This window comes from Ursus maritimus, unplaced genomic scaffold (assembly GCF_017311325.1).
Source record: "Ursus maritimus isolate PB19 unplaced genomic scaffold, ASM1731132v1 scaffold_4, whole genome shotgun sequence".
Classification (NCBI taxonomy): domain Eukaryota; kingdom Metazoa; phylum Chordata; class Mammalia; order Carnivora; family Ursidae; genus Ursus; species Ursus maritimus.
In genome coordinates this window covers 36,631,376-36,651,289 of record NW_024426552.1, presented here as the reverse complement: position 1 = coordinate 36,651,289, position 19,914 = coordinate 36,631,376, and the positions used below count along the sequence as shown (strand labels likewise).

The following is a 19,914-nucleotide window of genomic DNA, read 5'->3' as shown; positions in this document are numbered from 1 at the left end:
GTATACATAAAAATTGTGTGTGTATATATTATATACACAGACATATACATATATATATTCAGTAGTCCCCTTTATGTGCAGGAGATACAGTGCAAGACTCCCAGTGGATGCCTGAAATTGTGGGTAGTACAGAACCCTATATATACTATATTTTTCTTCTATACATACATACCTAAAGTAAAGTTTAATTTATAAATAAGGCATAGTAAAAGATTAACAATGATAATTAATAACTAAATGGAACAATTATAACAATATGCCATAATAAAAGTCATGTGAATGTGGTCCCCCAAAATATTGTACTCTACTCACCCCTCTTCTTGTGAGGATGTGAGAAGATAAAATGCCTGTGTGATAAGAGGAAGTGAGGCGAATGACGTAAGCATTGCGATGTAACATTAGGCTACTATTGGCCTGACAATAAGACAGAAGGAGGATCATCTGCTTGCAGACCTCAGCTGATCGTGGGTAACAACTGTGGAAGGTGAAATAGTAGATGAGGGTGGGGTGGGAACTACTGTATATATGCAGTGTGTGTGTGTATTATCCAGGAGGCATTTTACAAACTGAGGGCTTCAGAGGGGAGGGGAGTGGGGGAATGGGATAGGCTGGTGATGGGTAGTAAGGAGGGCACGTATTGCATGGTGCACTGGGTGTTATACGCAACTAATGAATCATCCAACTTTACATCAGAAACCAGGGATGTACAGTATGGTGACTAACTTAATATAATAAAAAAAATGAAATAAAATGCATTTAGTTCAGAGTAGCTTTTAAAGCTTTACCTGCAAAAATACTCTTTGTAAATCTTAGAAACACCCATTCAATATATCTTAAGATTTATCAGTATAGGATTTAAGAAGGTAGATTGTTTGCAATGGGGAAAAAATCCACAAAGCACATTTCTTTATTTTTTAGCAAATTGTGATTTAACTAAAATAGCACTTTGCATTCCTGATTTCATAATTCTTAAGGCTTAAAAATATAATATTATCCTCTATGTACTTTGTTCAAGAAATGCATTTTAGAATAAGAGATTTTCCAATAATTGCAACCATATTAACTTCTCAGATTCTTCTAAAGGATATCTTGATGTTATTTGTATTAAAAATGCAATAGTAGTTTTGGGAAGCATGATGCATATTATGTTTAATGTTTAATGCTAACCACTAGTACCTTTTCTAGTCCAAATCATCTAATAACTAAGCAGATACCTAATATGCAGGGACAGTACATGGGTGATTTAAATAATAGAACATTACACATTTCTTGGGCAATAATATTCTGTTGTCACACTAGAGGTTTATTAAAGTTTCTTCTAAAATTATTCAATAATAAAGGCAAACTGAATATTATTGTAGTATTTTATTCAATTTGAAAGGGAAAAAAATGTAAGAATGTTGGAAATCACCAATAAGAGAAATACAAAAAACAACAGGAACAATAATGATAAAGATAGGTCAACATGGTCCAATCAGTTGGATATTTTTTTTCCTTTCATATTCATATTTTTTTAAATCTATGCCACACTATCATTTAATAAACTGAAATCAGCCAGTTGTCTATTCTTGGGGTCTCAAGGTGTCTCTCTACAGAACAATACTTTAACCTTAGGCAGTTGTTATCTTGAAATACTCCATTTTAGTGGATATATTTTGTCTACAGTGGCAAACGTGAAGATTTTTATAAAACAGTCCCAGTGGGACTTGCAAAGAAACATATTTCACATTGTATGTACAAAACCAATTCACTAGCTGGATTAACTTTAATATTCCTACCGAACAGAACAGCATGCATTAGTTCTTTTATATGCAATGTTATGCCTTTATCTATCAAAAAAGGAAGGCAAGCTAGGGGCAAAAAAAAAAAAATCAATCTTTTAAATTCCTCTAACTTGTTCAGTATACAGGTGTGTTTCAATGAACTGCAGCAATTTCAGCTGATTGGGCCACTGACATCTGCAGAATCAGAGTTCTTAGCTGCAACTTGATCTCCTTGGAATCTCTGAGAATGTAATTTTTTTTATATCACTTTAATCTTTGGGGGAAAGGCCCAATATTTAGAAAATAAAACCACAACAAAGCTACAAGTTGCATGGAGAGTGACATTATGTACTTCATTTAAGAATTTAGAAAATCTACAATATTAAAAGATAAGACACAGAAACATCAGGGTCATTTAAATGCACTAATGCACACAAAGAAGTCATATTTGGAAGCTGTAAGATATTGGAGAAGGCTCCCATCAGATGGCTTAAATAATAAAATGGAGGACCACCCCATAGGCACATTGAATTCACTCTGCTCATTATTCTATTACTTTATAAAAGATTCACCATATATACAATATATAGATGACACAAAGGAATTTGGTTGAAAATCAAGAAACCTGGTGTCTGTTGCTGGCTAAGAAACAAATGGCTGCATGCCCTTGAGAAGTCATACAAATCCTTACACCTCCCTTGGTCTATTTCTAAAATTGGGAAAGTGACTAAGTGGGTTTTTAAATGCCTTTTGTTATAATGTAGCAGAGAAGGGATTAAACTATATCTATTAATATGATCCTCAGAACATATATTTGTTGTTGAATCATGTTGCTTTAGCTTGTGATCTCATAGTGTTAGTCCCTTGCACTTACCCAGAACGGTGAGATAGGCCTTGGAAGTTTTGACAGGCATTGTAAATAAGGAACAGGTGTACTGCCCTTCATCGGAGAGAGACACATCACTGACACTGATACTTAATTCATGCCAGGAAGCTCGAACCAGCTCAATCCTGTTGTCCCTTAAAGCTGGAAAGAGAAAATATTGAAAATGCAAATAACAACATTAGAAAAAGTACTGTTAAATATTTTTAGCACAACACAATAAACATTGTCTTTAGCTATACATCTAAATCTTATTTCCTGATATAGTTTAAAGGAAGGTTTAAATATATGGAAGTATTTTATCAGATTTTTTTAAAAAATCAAAGTAGAATTAGGTGTTCCTTAATGTTCTCAGAAACAACTTTTTAATTAAATGATTGCATCTAGTACAATACTTCAGATGAGGTAGATGTTTGTGGTGATAAAAATGACTTTCCTCCACAGGCTTTCATGGAATGCTAGTACTAAAAACAAGATACACAGAAGGTTTCACTTTTATGCACAGATAAATTTGGGAAAACTATGATTGCTGTATTCCTTCCAAGACACCAACAATGAACATTAGCATATTAAAATCATATTCTCTACAGTAGAGAAACCTGTTGAACTTCCTGTAAACCTGAGCTTTCAGCTGAAAAACACCTGTAAGGTACTGAATGTTTAAATTTGCTCTGATTGATTGGAACCTCTAGTGTACCAGCTGTTAAATACTTTCAATATATCCTTTGGTTCATACCACCTTTTCTATCACAGGGTTTTTCTTTTTTCACAGAAGGTCTCTTAGCATGCTCTTCTTGTATTCATTTTTGGAAAAATATTAAAAAGTTTAAATATCATTATATTTCCTACTAAGTACAGCTATAAAGCTCAGAGTTAAGCAAAAGGCAAAGAAAGGAGTACTCCGAAAGACAGAGGAAAGAAGACTGGTTTAGGGACACTAGGACCTGAGGAATAACACGGTGGTTCCCCAGACAATAATAAAAGGCAGTTGAGGCCTGACTTCTCCCAACCACAACATAGCAACAGCAGGTGGCCTAGGTAGACTCATTTTTTATCACATATCAAATAGGAACCCTCCAGTATCTCTGGGAGACACTGGGCCACCTGCAAGGGGAATCAAGTGGGAGCATCACTGACTACAAATAGCCATGGCAATCAATCTCTTTCTCCACTGGGCTGGAGACTCCCTTTCAATGCCTAGAGACAGTGATCACTTGGGCAGTAGGGGCCGAGGGGTGATCCATCTCTGACAAGAACCCCACCCCTAAAGTGATCTCCCATGAGCTAGAGAACCGCTTACCCCTACTAGAGAATTCAGGCAGCCTGACCTGAGGAAGCTCCTCTGCCTCCTTAAGTGGCACCAGTGGAGACCAGTTCAACCCCCAGTAGAACTAGACACCTCAAGCTGACTAAATAGCACCCTTTGGCTTTGAAAAGTAAATTGTTAGTCAACATATGACCTGAAAATGTAAGTCAGCACCTGTTTGCTAAACCTAAACAGAAGTACTCCTTCCTAGAAGATTAAGATAGAATCCAGAGTCTCCTAACATAATAGCAAAAATGACCAGGATGTGATAAAAACACCACTGGTCACACCAAATGCCAGGAAAATCATAATTTGAATGAGCAAACATAATCAATAGACACCAACACTGAGTTGAAACAAACATAATTATCTGACAAATAATTTTAAAAAGCCATCATAAAAATACTTCAACAATCAATTACTAATTATCTTGAAACAAAAAATAGAAAATCTCAGTAAAGAAGTTCTAAAAAAAGGAATCAGATGAAAATTATGGAAGTCAAAAATACAATAACAAAAATTAAAACTCACTAGATTGACTTGATAATTCACTAGAGATGAAATAGAGGATGGAATCAATAAACTTAAAGATAAAGCAATATAATTCACTCAATTTGAATAAGAGAAAGAAAATAGATTGAAAAAAAAAAAGAGCCTTGGACCTGTGAGGGAATAACCAAATACCCAATATTGGTACCACACAAGTACCAAACAGGTGAAAGAGACTGGGACTGAAAGAGTATTTGAAGAAATAATAGTGCAAAACTTCAAATTTGCCAAAAGTAATAAATGTACAGAATCAGTAAGACAAACTTATCTCAAATATGATAAACACAAGAAAGTCTATATCAAAATACATCAAAATTACACTGGAAGACAAAAAAAAAAAAAAAAAAATCTTGAAAGCAGCCAGAGAGAAAGACATATAACCTATAAGAGAATACCAATTTAAATGACAGATTTCTTATTTGAAATTATAGAGGCCAGAGGGAATGGCACATTATTCAAGTGCTGTAAGAAAAGAACTATCAACAGTGAATTCTTATCCAGGCAAACTAACCTTCAGGAATCAAGAGGGAATAAATATATTCTTTTTTTGGGGGGGGGTATTTAACATATATTATGTAGCATGGCATATATTTTCATTAATATGCTTTTCCTCATAATGTTGACATATATTGATACAGCTTTTTTTTTTAATTGCTACACTGACCCACAGTATAGAATTATAACAGCATATTTAACCATACTGCTTTTAATGGACATTAATGGTTTCTAATTTTTGTACTGTAACAATATCTCATTGAGCTTATGTGAGAATATTTCTCTATATTAGATAGCTAAAGATGCATTTTTGGATCATAGGGTATGTGTATTTAACATTTTAATTATACTGCCATGTTGCTCTCCAAAACAGATGAACCATCCACAGTGTAGGAAAATACCATTTCCCCCACTTCCTCATTAACACTTGCTATTACCAGTCTCTTCAATTTTTGCCAAACTGATGGTTGGAAATGATAGCTCATTCCTGTTTGATTTTCATTTCCCTGATTGCTATTGCAGTTGAGGATTTTTTTCATTTAGTTGTTGGTCATTTTTTTTTAATATTTTTTAATTATGTTAGTATTCTAAGAAGTAAAACTAAGAACATACTTCTCTAGCAGATCTGCCTTGAAAAGTTAAATAAAGTTCTTTAAACAGAAAAAAAGGAATCTTGGAGCATGAGGAAGGAAGAAAGGACAACTGGAAGAACAAAAACATGAGTAAATCCAATACAGAGTATCCCTCCCCTTTGTTGCCTCCATTATACGATGGTTGAAACAAAAATTACAACATCAACTGATGCAATGTTGAACAAGTATAGAAGGAATACTCAAGACAAGTACAAAGTGGGCAGGGCAAAAGGACCGAAAATAAGTAAGGTTTCCACACTTTAACTCAAAGTTGTAAACCACTGCTACTAGTAGACTGTGGTAAGTCACATGTGTATATTCAATACTCAGGGCAACTACTAAGAAAACATACAAAGTAATACACTCAAAAACCCTATAAATACAGATAAAGTCCATTTATATAGTGTCTTGAAATAATAAAATGATAAAGATGGAAAAGAGATTAGTGTTTACCAAGGATTAAGGATAGTAAGGGGTAGGAGGGAGTGGGAGGGACATGGATGTGGTTATAAAAGGACAGCACAAGAGATTCTTGTGGTGGTGCAACTGTTTTGTATTTTGTCTGTGGTGATGGATACATAAAACTACACATGAAATAAAATCAAATAGAACTAAAAGACACACACACACACACACACACACACACACAGACGAGCACATGTAAAATTCGTGAAACCCAAATGAGATTCGTGGACTACATCACTGTCAGTTTCCTAGTCGTGATATCTTTGCAAGATGTTATTTGGGTCGAGGGTCCATGGGATCTCTCTATATTCTCTCTCACAACTGAGTGTGAATCTACAATCAAACCTCAGTTAAGCGGTGCCTGGGTGGCTCAGGCGGTTAAGTGTCTGACTCTTGCTTTCTTCTCAGGTCATGATCTCGGGGCTGTGAAATCGAACCCTGTGTCAGTCTCTGTGCTCAGCCAGGTGTCTGCTTGAGATTCTCTCTCCCTACCCCCTCTAAAAATCGAAACAAAACTCATTTAAAAAAAAAAAAACTGTATGTAGATTTGAAGAAATAGGGAAGTGGTCATGATATCAAAGCTTAGAATTCATTATATACATTTGCCACAGAGCTAGAGGGGGATCCCAAGTATCAAATATTCTTTAATTGCTGTACCTTCCCTATATGCTTTGTGAAAGGAGCAAGCAATAATACAGTATGTACTATTTGGGAAAATTCTAAATTTTTGTGATTTTAAATATATTTAAAAAAATCGTCCTCCCAGATACTCAAATAGCATGCAACTTAGTGATTGTAGTCCCTCTGCTATCATTCTTTATTAACTGTAATTCTATAAGGAGACTCACACAAATATTTTTGAAACTAATTTGATTGAATATAAAATGTATGCAAGTCTAATTATGATTATATTTGTGACTCCATTAAGATACAGTAGACATTTTTCTAAAATGTCTATTTCATATTCTATCTCCTACATGCACTAATATATATATGCCTTTTCAGTTGCTAGATGAAACAGTGGGACACAGATTCGTTATTTCCCCAATAGAACCTCAGGCTATATCAACCACTTTTCAAAGCTGTGGTTTATTCAAGAAAAACATTTAGCATGCATTTCTTGTTTCTTAAAAGAGAGGTCACCAAAAGAGAAAACCCAAGGTTTCTGCCATGATTCTATATGGGTAAATCCTGTTACTTACCCCTGTGTTCAATTTCATTTCTTCTAACACAGTTCCCACTGACAGACGGAGCTTACAATTTTCAGTGAATCTTAGCAAAAGGAATTGAACTCTCTTTCGGTCGGACTATTTTGTGAAAACTGTATAACATCACTAAAATCAACTGAATCAATATATACAAATACAAAACTTTCATATTTAGACCATTTGCTTGGAGTAAAGCTAAAGACAATAACTTGAGAATCAAAAAAATGTAGGCAATTGTATAAAGTCAGATTTCCTGTAGATAATAATTTCTGATTTATTTTCATCTTCCGATTATGATGAAAACTAAATGATTTCTTGTAGTATGTAATGTCCTTTAAAATAAATCTACAATGATATGTTAAAATATTTTGAGTTTAGAATCCTGATGAGAACCTAAATAATTTAGTGTCTGAAATGTCTCAATTTAGCTTACCAAATCATATAATATTTTGAGTTATTATATGATTACAACTAGTGTGACTAAAAACTAGATTCTGAAAAGCAGAATACCTGCATTTTTTTTGGAAGACTTATGTATGTATGTATGTATGTATGTATTTAAGAGAGAGAGAGAGATTGGAAGAAGGGGGAGAAAGTACAGGGGTGTGGGCTGAGGGAGAGGAAGAGAATCTCAAGCAGACTCCCACTGACTGCCTAGCCCCACATGGGGCTTCATATCACAGCCCGGAGATCATGACCTAAGCCAAAACTAAGAAACAAATGCACCACCCAGGTACCCCCAGAATACCTGGATTTTAATGTAAACTGTTATTGATTAACCATACGAACCTAAGCAAATCACTTAAATGTGTGCTTGGTCTGCTGAATGTTAGGTGGAGATAATAGTAATTGAGTGAAAGTATAAGGAATATGGTTTAGAGACTTGAAATATATGTGTACACACACACACACACACACACACACACACACACACTATATAAATATACATACAAACAAAACCTGAGAAACATAATTCCAAGAACCAGGAAACTGGCACAATTAGTAAAGGGACTATTTACTGTGTGAATTTCCTTGATAATTCACTTGCCAAAACAAGGAAACAAAAAGCTGCCTAAGGAAATTCTCATTGGACTGAATATTTTAAATAAACCGTACATCTATAGCATTTATCTTTTCAAGTTTGTAAATACTTATGATGTCATCTGCAGTTCATTTTATAACATTTCCAGTATGAAAGAATAAAGGAAAACCTTTACAAGTCCAAAGAGGGATATACTATAACTCAGTGGGTTCCCTGTGAGCAGGATCCTTGTCTTCCTCATCTCCGCGCCCTGCACCATCACTATCTGCACAGGAGGTCTTCAGTGAATGGCTATTGAAATGAAACCGAGAGCCAAACTCTGTCTGTATATGATAAGAACAGAGTGAAAAAGAACTGAACTGGGAAGTCCTCTTGAATATAGCTCCACAGGTTCCCCATGGGAGAGAAGCCAAAAAAAGAAGAAAAAAAGTGTCCCGTTTAGACACCGTTGAGCATAAAAGAGCTAGAAACATCATGCTAAGAAGATTTTTAACAAAGTAATAGTTCATTGGAAAATGATTTGAAATACTGAATGAGCGATCTCTGAAGCTATTGTCATGTTACCTTGCAGTTTTCAAGTGAACACAGAGAGCAGTAGCTAATCAGAGAAAATCTGTTATTTAATTTTTCCACATGGTAAGTCCCAAACATATAGTGAACCTAAATAAAGAATTGTGGCATTGTTAGTTGAAGTGAATTCAACCTTTAAAAAAAAAAAAAAAACCAAACACACACAAACTTTCCTTTGCGAACACAGGATGTCCACCATTATCTAAATAACTAACAAAATAAAACAACAACAACAACAAAAAAACCCCTCAGACACCTCATTTAAAAAAAAAAAAGATTTTAAACATTACCCTAGGAATAATTGAACAGAAGAAATGAGTATATGTAAAAAAATAATGAAAGGTAATTGTTCACACATCTCAGAGATTAAAAATGAGCTAATGGGAAAGTGGGCTACTTCCAAGGTCACACCTCATCAGCTATTAGGTGCCTGCCACCTGCTGGTGAGGTGATTTAATGACTCAAAACGCTGAGCTCTGGAGGATTTATTCTTAGCTGCAAATAAGAAGCACTGACCAATGAGTAAGAATCTATTAAATAATACTTAATACTGGATAAAAATTATTTTCCCAATATACCATTGATTCTAAATGGTTCATCAATCACACAATGAATATCTGGGATCCATGTTGGATAAAACAAAAATTCCCAACGCAATTACTTGGAGGATTTTAGTTACATTTTATACTAATTTCTAACAAAAGTTACTGGCATGATTAATAAGTTGTATGTTATTTAGTTTTAAACCGAATTAACTTCATAACATCAATGTTATTTGATTTACCTGACATTATTCATTTAAGAACCTAACAATTTGTACATATTTATATTAATAGTTTTCCTTCCTTAAGTGTTATTTATTTATAGATGATCACTATACTTCTTTCCAGAAACATTTTCAAATATCTTTAAGTTAGTTTCCAGCAAGTAGTATTTCATGTCACACTTTGTGGTGCTTAAATAATAATAAAAACATATTTTGTTATGTAATCACTTTGAAGAGATTATTAAAATGCGGCAAAAAACATCCAATTGTTTTTGCCTTTTTTCCCGGGTTCTTGTTTTACCTAAAACTTCCTCAAATAAAGATTATGTTATATCTCTTTATATTTCCCATGAGGCTTTACACATATCAGGGTACATATAGATGCCCACTAATAACTTATTGCATTAGATTTAATATGTGGACTGTCAACCTTTTGCATAAAATAGTCTATAATTGTCCATATTAACATCATTGCAGAAAAATGTTTTATATTAAACAGATATTGTATACTGAATGATTTTATTGCTATAATTCACTATATTTTGTAGACAAGTACTAAGGAAACAACCTACATCAGGGTGATAGAAGTAATTTCAAGTGTCCTCTTGGCTACTTAAATTATCAATGTTGAGCGTGAGTTTCCAAAAGCACACCATCCTACACCATGGATTTAGTCAAAGCAATCACTGCAAACATTTAGAAGTTTTAAAAAATACATTTATTGTCCAGCCAGCAACTTGAATTTTGCAAAGTTTAACATCACTGATGTGATCGGATTTCAAGAACTATAGATGTGTCAGCCTTCATTCTCTTTGTCTTCAGCTCAAGCCCCTACCACCCAGGTGTGTCCCCACTTGGCTCCTATAGAGAGTTTAGAGGCGTCAGTACAATAAACTAAGTTCTGCCTATGGGAAAGTTGTACTTAAGAATGCTTCCCATGGCCTTTCATTCAATATCAAGTGCATTTTGTTGCCTGCTTCCTAATAATAGACTCCTTCCCTTGATTCTGACTTTCTTGTGTTAAGGTTGTCCAGACCAGCACTCTGCTCTGTTCCCCAGCTTCTTCAACAGGACTGCTCTCTACGCATTGCCTACGTAGACCCAAGCTAACTGCCTACTCTGCTTCACCCCTACTGATTTCTCTAGAAATGCTCACTAGGCAAACTGATTCATGCAATCTGCTAGCCCCTGTTTTTTCAGCTCAATCTCTACTATCCCCAAGGGTAAGAATTAGAACAAGGAATTAAAGCTTTAGTGAGGTCAACTTTGTTTTGGTATACCAGAATAATTTTTCTACTAATTAAATTTGAATCCTACTAAACTGGAAAGAAAAAATAAGTCATATTAAGCTCTAATAATCTTTAAATAGGCCACAGATCCAAGGTTTAACTCTTGTCAGACCTTATGATTGGTATGTTGACATAAACAATGTCACAATATGCCTCTACATATGGTAAAAGAGGTAAAAAAGGAAATCTAGCCACTCATTCTTTTTATAAAAGTGTTATTCTATTAATACACCAAATATTTTACTTGTTAATAGTATAATCAAATACTGTTTATAATCAGTATGTGTTATTTGTAATTGCGCTATGGATTGAAATAAAGGAGTTAACACAGAGAAAATGAAATACCAAGCTAGTGAATCCTTTTGTGTTTTGTTTTTTACAGTCATACAACACAAAACAATCTAAATCAATTTTCTGGAAAATTGGTAAAAACAACCATTGCTCCAGAGCTGATATTTGGTATACCAAGTTTCAGCTTGGACTGAATTTTTACTGAAACCATAGTAAATGGAGTTTTAGAATAGAAGATGCGAACAGAACCCAAGTAATAAATCTGGAAACTGTGACACTATTTGAAGGAAGTTTTTTTTCCAGTGGTAGAATTTCAATTTTTAAACCCCAGATTTTCTTACTTCAAATGTATGAAACCAAAAATTCACTCCTCTCATTCCTGTATCTGTCATCTATTGCTATGAAACATTTGAAAAAAAAACAAAATGTTATGATCCCTAAAATATACTAATACACTTGGTCACTAATACTAATGAATACACTTGGTCATGGAAAATTTATGAATATGTTTGAGGAATAAATATAAATTCTACTTCCCAATCCTCTTGTCTTTGCTATGCTTGCTCCTCTTCCTAAGTTTATCCTCATCATGATCTGTCCTGATGGAAACTCCATGCTTGCACTCTATTATATTCCTAGAGTCCTGACTATAACCACTTATGTAATATGTCGATAGTCCTTCCCTATTATCTCTTCTATAACATAACATTTAAACTGTTCATCATGTAACATAAGTCCCTAAATACCTGAAATGTTTACTTTTCTATTCTATTTCCCTATTCTTCCTCAAAATGCCTAATGATTTAAAGGCACACGAGCATGTGTTCACACAAGGCAAGTAATCCATGCTTCTTTACTTAAAGGTATGTTATTTCCTCTGCATATCTCGAGGTCACACTTATCACTCAAACTAACATAGTGCTTTCTTGATAGATTCCTCTATGCTGTCCACTTCCAACTATATTCATGTCTTCCTTTAGTCTTCCAGGGCAGGAATATGCATGAAGTTCAATAACCATTTGTTGAGCCAATGAGATGAAGTTTGAACAATGCATGGTCCAGCATTTATATGCTGATACGTACCATTTATCTTACCATATGGTCATCTCTTGGAACATCCAGCCATGAATGAGACTGTTTCCTACTGCTCTTAGTAAATCACATAGCGCTCTAACTATAATTCCCATTCTTTCTATTGGAAAAGTGAATGAATAAACAAGTGGAAGTACAAATGAATAAAATGCAGGGGCACCTGGTAAATCATGTCATAGAGTAAGATAAGTAAGGAGAGTATGCTCAAAAAAAAAAAAAAAACCACCATTTTAACATGATAATGACTTTGAAAATTTTATGTTCTAATAGATTTCTTGGACCTGATACATTGTCGTTTTGTAAAATTTAAGTTAAAAGAAGTTTGCTGCTTTTGGGGTGCCTGGATGACTCAGTTGGTTATGCATCTGACTCTTGATTTTGGCTCAGGTCATGATCTTAGGGTTGTGAGATCAAGGCCCACATCTGGAGGGCCTGGAGCCTGTTTGAGATTCTCTCTCTCTCTCCTTCTCCTTTTGCTCCTTCCTCCCATAAAAAAAAAAAAAAAAAAAAGAGTTTGCTGCTTTTGATTTTTTAGGTTCTGAATCATTAGATTAATTTTTTCTTTTAGTATTTTAGTATTATACTAAAATATCATCAATAGAGATCAAAATAAAATATAATAAATATTTTCACAATTCAAACAAAACAAAATTTATTCTTCTAAGACTCCATTCAAAATCTCTTTCTATGTTTCAATATAATTTGAATTATGTAACTGAATTTTAAAAATCCAAGACAGTAGAGATACCATCCTATACTTTATAGTGGCCTATGCATGTAAACCTTCTATATCTATGGATTCAGGCGCTGAATATTTACTCCTTCTCTTAAAGATAGTTATCTTACTTTTACTTTGACAATGTCATATGACAAAAAGAACTTTGTAAAGCCAAAGCAAGTATACTTAAATGTTCTTTTATATCTCTAGCTAACCATCTAGATATCATTATACCCACTGACTTTACAATGTGGATTTCCTTTTAGATGTAGGGTTGCTTAAAGTAATAGGAAGTTTCTTTAACACATAACAGTAAAGGGCTGCTCTAGGTCATTGGTGGAGGGCAACGTACACTATAGAAGTATAGACATAGGCTACCATCTTCAACTTTTGACTGTGAAAGTCTTCTGAGAGAAAGTGAGCCAGGGGAGGTATATGTAAGAAATTTTAATGGCAGAGGCCTAGAAGTACATATTCTACTTCAGTTCCCATTTCCTGTTCAGGCCCACAGCCATACTTCAAGGGAGGCTGGCAAATGTAGTCTAGCTGTATGCACAGGAAGGAGAGAGATCAATGAGCGGTTAGTTTCTGCCTTGCTATTGTAGGATTATTTGTACCACTGTATCTACATGCACTGATGTTTCTATATAAAAATGTAGCTATCCAGGAATGTTGGAAATCAGTAGATCACAGGCTTTCTCTAAAATAGTCATAACTTTTGTGTATTTTGTTAAAAAAATTCTATCAAAGTACCGAGTTATGGAAAATAATTATGAATATTCTTTATGAATATGTTCTCAACACTGCTTTAGATTCAGAAAAGAAGAAATATCTATGAAAGTAACATTATAATTACTTTCTATTGACTATGCCATCCTCTAAGATATGAGCATGACTCTAGTTTTAGAAAATGGGAGGTGAATTATTGTTAATTTTCTACTAAAGTAAGTTTCTAGAATAAATAAATATTCAGGATGGTTTATATTAATTATAAATGTGCAATAATTATATACATATATGAGTACATATTTCCCAAATAGAATATGCAATATTCATTTCAATTCTGACATCAGTTGGAAATAAAATTCTATATATCTTCTTAAACTAATGTAACTTTAATTCAATTATGAAACAATTCTACATTTTCTTTAGACAATGACAAATCCTCCAAAATGCCAACTCTCACTTGAGAATTCCAAATAAATTTTCACTAAGATAACTATTTGAGAAAGAAAAAGCTGCTACCACACACACACACTCACACACACACACACACCCCACCCATGTATTATAGTATACACTGATTTCATCTCTCTGACAATCTGTATAATACATTTTGAGAAAGAATAAAAGTAGTTCCAACTCTGTAAATCATTATATATATAATGTATATATGTATTTATATATATTGTATATGTATATATGTATGTATTTATATATTATATATGTGTATTTAAATCTGGGGATGTTTTCACTGGATAAGAGAAGACGCAGGGTAGAGGAAGGGGTTACTGGCACGTGAATGGGGGATCATATTTCTCAAAACTCTTTGAATGTTAGAAGCTAGTGAGAGGCTGATTTGTGTTTAATATGGAGAATGCTTTTTTTTTTTTTTTAATCTATTGAGCTCTTCACCACTGTATTCAGCAAGCTCCTGAGATACTGAGTTCTGTCAAAGAAGTTGTTCAAGTAATGGCTACCTGGTCTCTTGTCAGGGGTGTTTAAATGTCTTTCCCACATTGCAGGAGACTATGTCCAAGTGAGTTTTGAAAACTTCTTAGGAGTAACACTTATTACTTTCAATCATAAATTCGATTCCTAAGCATGTTCAATCATAATTAATTTCTTTTTTTTTAAGATTTTATTTATTCATTTGACAGAGAGAGAGACAGCCAGTGACAGAGGGAACACAAGCAGGAGGAGAGGGAGAGAAAGAAGCAGGCTCCCAGCGGAAGAGCCTGACGTGGGGCTCAATCCCAGAACTCCAGGATCACACCCTGAGCCGAAGGCAGACGCTTAACGACTGAGCCGCCCAGGCACCCCCAATCATAATTAATTTCTGATTTCAGTGATCAGGAATCACTAAATCAATGGTATATTATACCCTATGTATGCTTTCATCTATTAAAAAATCTTGGTAGATATTTAAGGTGTTTTCATGTAATGAGTTATACCTTAATTTTATTAATGGTATTATTCATCCATATTTTAAAATCATCTGATATGAATTACACTTTGTGCTCAGTATGTAGTTCAAATCTGACTGAATTTTATGCTGAAAACAATGTGACTTATAATTTAATAATTCAACAAGAACTACTCAGATAACTAAGTGTGTTTCAAAATTTCATCATTAGAAAATTAGTATGCATACGTTCAAAATGGTTTCTCTTTCTCTTAGGCTCAGTATTCTCATCAAATGAATGAGCATGCAAAAGCAAGTATTTAGGGAGAGCAGCATGTCTGTGTGTGTGTGTGTGTTTGTGTGTTTATGTATGTATATATAAAGCTGCAATATATAAAATATTCTTAGATCAGATGATTCTCTTTCCCCAATATCCTTTCGCCTAGATAAAAAATAGAGGCATTTCATTCTTATTAACAATGAATTTCTCTCTTCAAAAAATGGGTTAAAGAGAAAAGAATAGGGGCGCCTGGGTGGCTCAGTCCTAAAGCATCTGCCTTCGGCTCAGGGCGTGATCCCAGCTTTCTGGGATTGAGCCCCGCATCAGGTTCCTCTCCTGGGAGCCTGCTTCTTTCTCTCCCACTCCCCCTGCTCATGTTCCCTCTCTCACTGGCTGTCTCTCTCTGTCAAATAAATAAATAAAATCTTAAAAAAAAAAAGAGAAAAGAATATACCATTTTTCAGAGGACATAAGAACATAACAGAAGCTTAGTGTATAAAATTTAGACCTAAAACGCTGAAAGGGTCAACTGTATGCAGACTTGGTATATTCTGCATTTGGAAAAAAAAAAATCAAATAAATATACCATTACTAGTAGGAACATATCAATAAAACATGTCCTGCAATAAAGTAGGAACATCCAATTTTAGCAGCTTCAGTCTTTGGAATTTTTTTACACCTCAAAGTTTATACAATTTATTAATTATATTAATTAATGTTTAAATTTAATTAATAATTATATTTAGAATTATAATTTATAAATGTTAATTCTGATTCATTACATATAGAAAATGCTCAAATGCTGCTATCTGTGCCACTACATTCTCCTCATTTAGTGAATAAAGACCATGTTTACTAGAATCCCTATCCTAACATGACCACACAACTGCATTTAATACATCATACTGTTCAAAGTCTACTGTGGGTAGTTTTATAAGAAAAGATTGTTAGTAGATGATAATCAAAATTTAATAATTACAACATTCTCATACACATTTTCAAGGACCTTACACAGAAAAAACTTTTCTTCCCCATTGTGTGAACCAGACTAAGGTCATTTTGGACAAATCCATCATGATGACTGTCTTGCGACCTAAAATCAGAAGTACATCCAAAATCAGAAGTACATCCGGTCACACGTCACACACACGTTCTTTCCTTTTGTTTAACCGCACCTTTAAGTATACCCTGGGGGCATAACATCCTTAATCTATCCTGGAGAAAACCTGTTGGGAAACATTTCCCTCTTGGGTGGCCTCCAGTTTGTACTCCCAGCATGTAGGGCTATAAAAGCAGATCTTATGGGGAACGGGGTTGTGGCCATCTACTCATCTTGTGGCTGCCCAAGACATGTTCTGTTGGTAAGTCCCTTTCATCAGCCATTCCTTGTCAAGCTGGACTTGTTGGGCTTTTTCTCGAGTCTTGCAGCAACTTTGGCCTTTGGAAGTTGTTTTGCATATGCCTTCCTTTCACAGCACACCCATTTCATCTCCCACAAATAAAAGTTTGTGGGTATTTTGCTTGTTTTTCAAACAATACTTCCCTAAATGTTTGTCACATTATTTCTTATTTTCCTTGAGAAAATGTCTTGCAGCATTTGATACAGTTCACAATTTGATACAGCTCACTATTTGCCTGGATTCATAGAACAAAAAAATGATGTGGTATTTGAACTGAACAATTTCTGTAAGCTCTCATTCTTTCCAACAACCTACAATATATTGGTCTCCTCATAGACATATGAAATTCATTTTTTACATCCCACCATAAAACCACCATATGTAGCCATGTGGTATAACTCTCATGGAGCATTTATATCAAAGAGACAAGAAGATTATGTGTCATTCTATTATGGAGATGCATATACGAAGGTACATTGGGAATAAAAAACATCTGCCTTCATTAGACAGAGAAACCAGCCTTTGGTATTTGTGAGCTTGTAACTTTATAGGGCCCCATATCTTGTGAAAGCCTTGAATTAGTATTTGTAACAAAGAGAGAGAAAATGACTCAATACTATGTTGTGCTCATTTCTAGTGATCCCAGTCTCATCTCCTAAAGCCAGAAATTTGGATTAAATATTCATGGTTTTGCCTTCTTTTAGAGAACAACGTGATTATTAGGTGAAATATCTTCTATATTACACAAAGTTTGAAAATCTAGGAATCTGTTAATATATTTAAGAAAATCATTTTTATACTTTTGAAATTCAGGCATAATCATAAAAAACAACAATCTAATACAGATTTCATTAATAATAGTTCATAGCTTTCTATGAAAGGTATTTAATTTTTTCATAGCTAAAAAATTTTGTGACTGAAAGTTTACTAATTTAATCTTGATCTTGCTTTCCTCCTCAATTTCTCCATGCCTCACTATTTATCCCTTTCTGTGGAGAAGGAGGTGAGTGTGAATCTTCCAGAATATAAATACTGTCTCTGAAAAATCAGCAAATTAATATTGATCATGAATATTGTTTCTAAAATATATTCTTGCATAAACTGAGCATTCAATGGATGTAATGAATCTGAGAGCAATAAAAATAAATCACAGTTTACCATGTAGAATTTGCAGGATTTGAAGGATAACATTACTACTTACTCAGTTTAAATTGAAGCATTTACTAAACATTTGAATTTTCTTTATTTGTATTATATAATTTGATTTTTCTTTATCTTAGTTGTCTAAATTGTTTTTTAAAGTGCTATTTGTATTAAATTATAAGCTTTTAGAAGCCTACCAATGTGTAAAAATGTAGGGCACTCAAATTTTGCTTATAATAAATTTTAGCAAAGGGCAGATAAATTCAGTAATTATAAAAAAAGAAGAGGCAACATATCTTAATATGTCACTACAACTAAAGTGTAAAATTAGTGAAAATGTTCACGTTTTTATTTACTATATACACAGTATTATATGTAATATAAATATAATTATTTATACTGTATAGTTCATTTAATTTATATAAATATTTAGACGTCTATGTATATTTGTAGCATATGCAAATAATTGTATAAATAAATAAATGAGAGGAGCAATTTGAAATGAAGTAGGACAAAAAGCCAATGCACAACTAAAATCATTGAAGTTGAGAAGCCAAGGATACATGAGGAGTGACTGATAAAAGCTAATTTTATAAAAGGCTTTTAGGGGTGAGTATAGAAAAGGACTCTTTTTTCCCTAATACATACAAGGAATATTCTAAAACTTACTGAAAAGATGAGAAAAAAAAGTATACATCAAATTAGACACATCATGTGAAATCTATAATAAAAGAATACATTGTGTTTGATTGCATTAAACATAATGGTTCAGTAGTGACCTTGAATTCCTACTTTGTACCTGGGTTGAAATGAGATGTGCTGTGGAGTTGCCTTCTGAAACCCGGAGAGAAACAGTGAACACACACTACTCTTGCTAATTCTCAGGAGTGAAACCCATAGCATAATATACACTACTTCAAAGGTTCCTGTACTTGCTGATCCCACAGTTTTCATACGAAGCTCTGAGATCTAGACTGTTGAGCTTTGAGCTTGCCTTGGCCTTGGAGACTGAGGCAGTCTAACACCTGGCCTACACTGTGCAAAAGATCCTGGCTCTCTTAGAGAGCTTTCACTGAGATAATGAAGAAAATATGAAAGGGAAGAGTGTATAAAATAGCCTTTCAATACAGGAGAAAACAAGAAAATTACATGTTTTAGAAGTAATCTTCTATAAAACTCTATTTTCTTTGTATATCTCTCAACACATAGAAAAACCCTATTACGCAAATACTTTCTAGGATTTCTCTATTGGACAAAAAATACAGTAATAATAAATAAAGCCTTCAAATACCAAAAAAGTGCTGCTTTTTAAAACAAACCATCCTTTTCCCACTGAGCTCCAGAGATCTTGTGTTATAATAACCCGTGAGGCAAAATAAAAGCAATATCTTGTCATCCAAATTGGATCTAGAAATGGCAGTGGTACACCGTATTTGAGGGGGCTTGGAATTCCCAGGTAAAATGTAGGCAGAAGATGGGAGAAACAGGGAGAGAGCTTTGGTAGCAACACGCTATGAAAACTGCAGTGATACTGAATTCTGATTGGTTAGGAATATCTGAGATCCCAGAAAAAAATTAGGACAGTTGAGGTCCCATCTGAGACCTACAGGGCTATTTGCAATTAAACAAGCTAGACCTTGGGCACTATGCTAGGAGCTAGCATATTTATCTACCATCTGGTTTTAGAATAAGAAGTCTCTTGGCAATAATATTCCCATATTAAGTGCCATCATATATTAGATCTGGTAGATCTGTCCATTTTAAAGGATGAATGAGGCTAGGATTACTACTTTTCTAAAAAAAAAAAAAAAAGTGTTCTCCATTCCATATTAAATTCAGGAGGTAGCTGTCCAATGAAGGGCTACAGGTTTCAACATCCCCTTACTTTGGAGTAAAA

The 19,914-nt window shown here is 34.0% G+C and overlaps 1 protein-coding gene across 2 annotated transcripts in view; it reads right to left on the bottom strand.

Moving 5' to 3' along the window:
- The window catches only part of CADM2 (cell adhesion molecule 2), a 1,024,870-nt gene that overhangs the window by 159,572 nt on the left and 845,384 nt on the right, over positions 1-19,914 (bottom strand). For both annotated transcript variants that reach the window (XM_008704693.2, XM_008704703.1), the window contains one exon: positions 2,638-2,790. In XM_008704693.2, the coding sequence (XP_008702915.1) occupies positions 2,638-2,790 (153 nt within the window). The remainder of the gene's footprint in view (positions 1-2,637; positions 2,791-19,914) is intronic.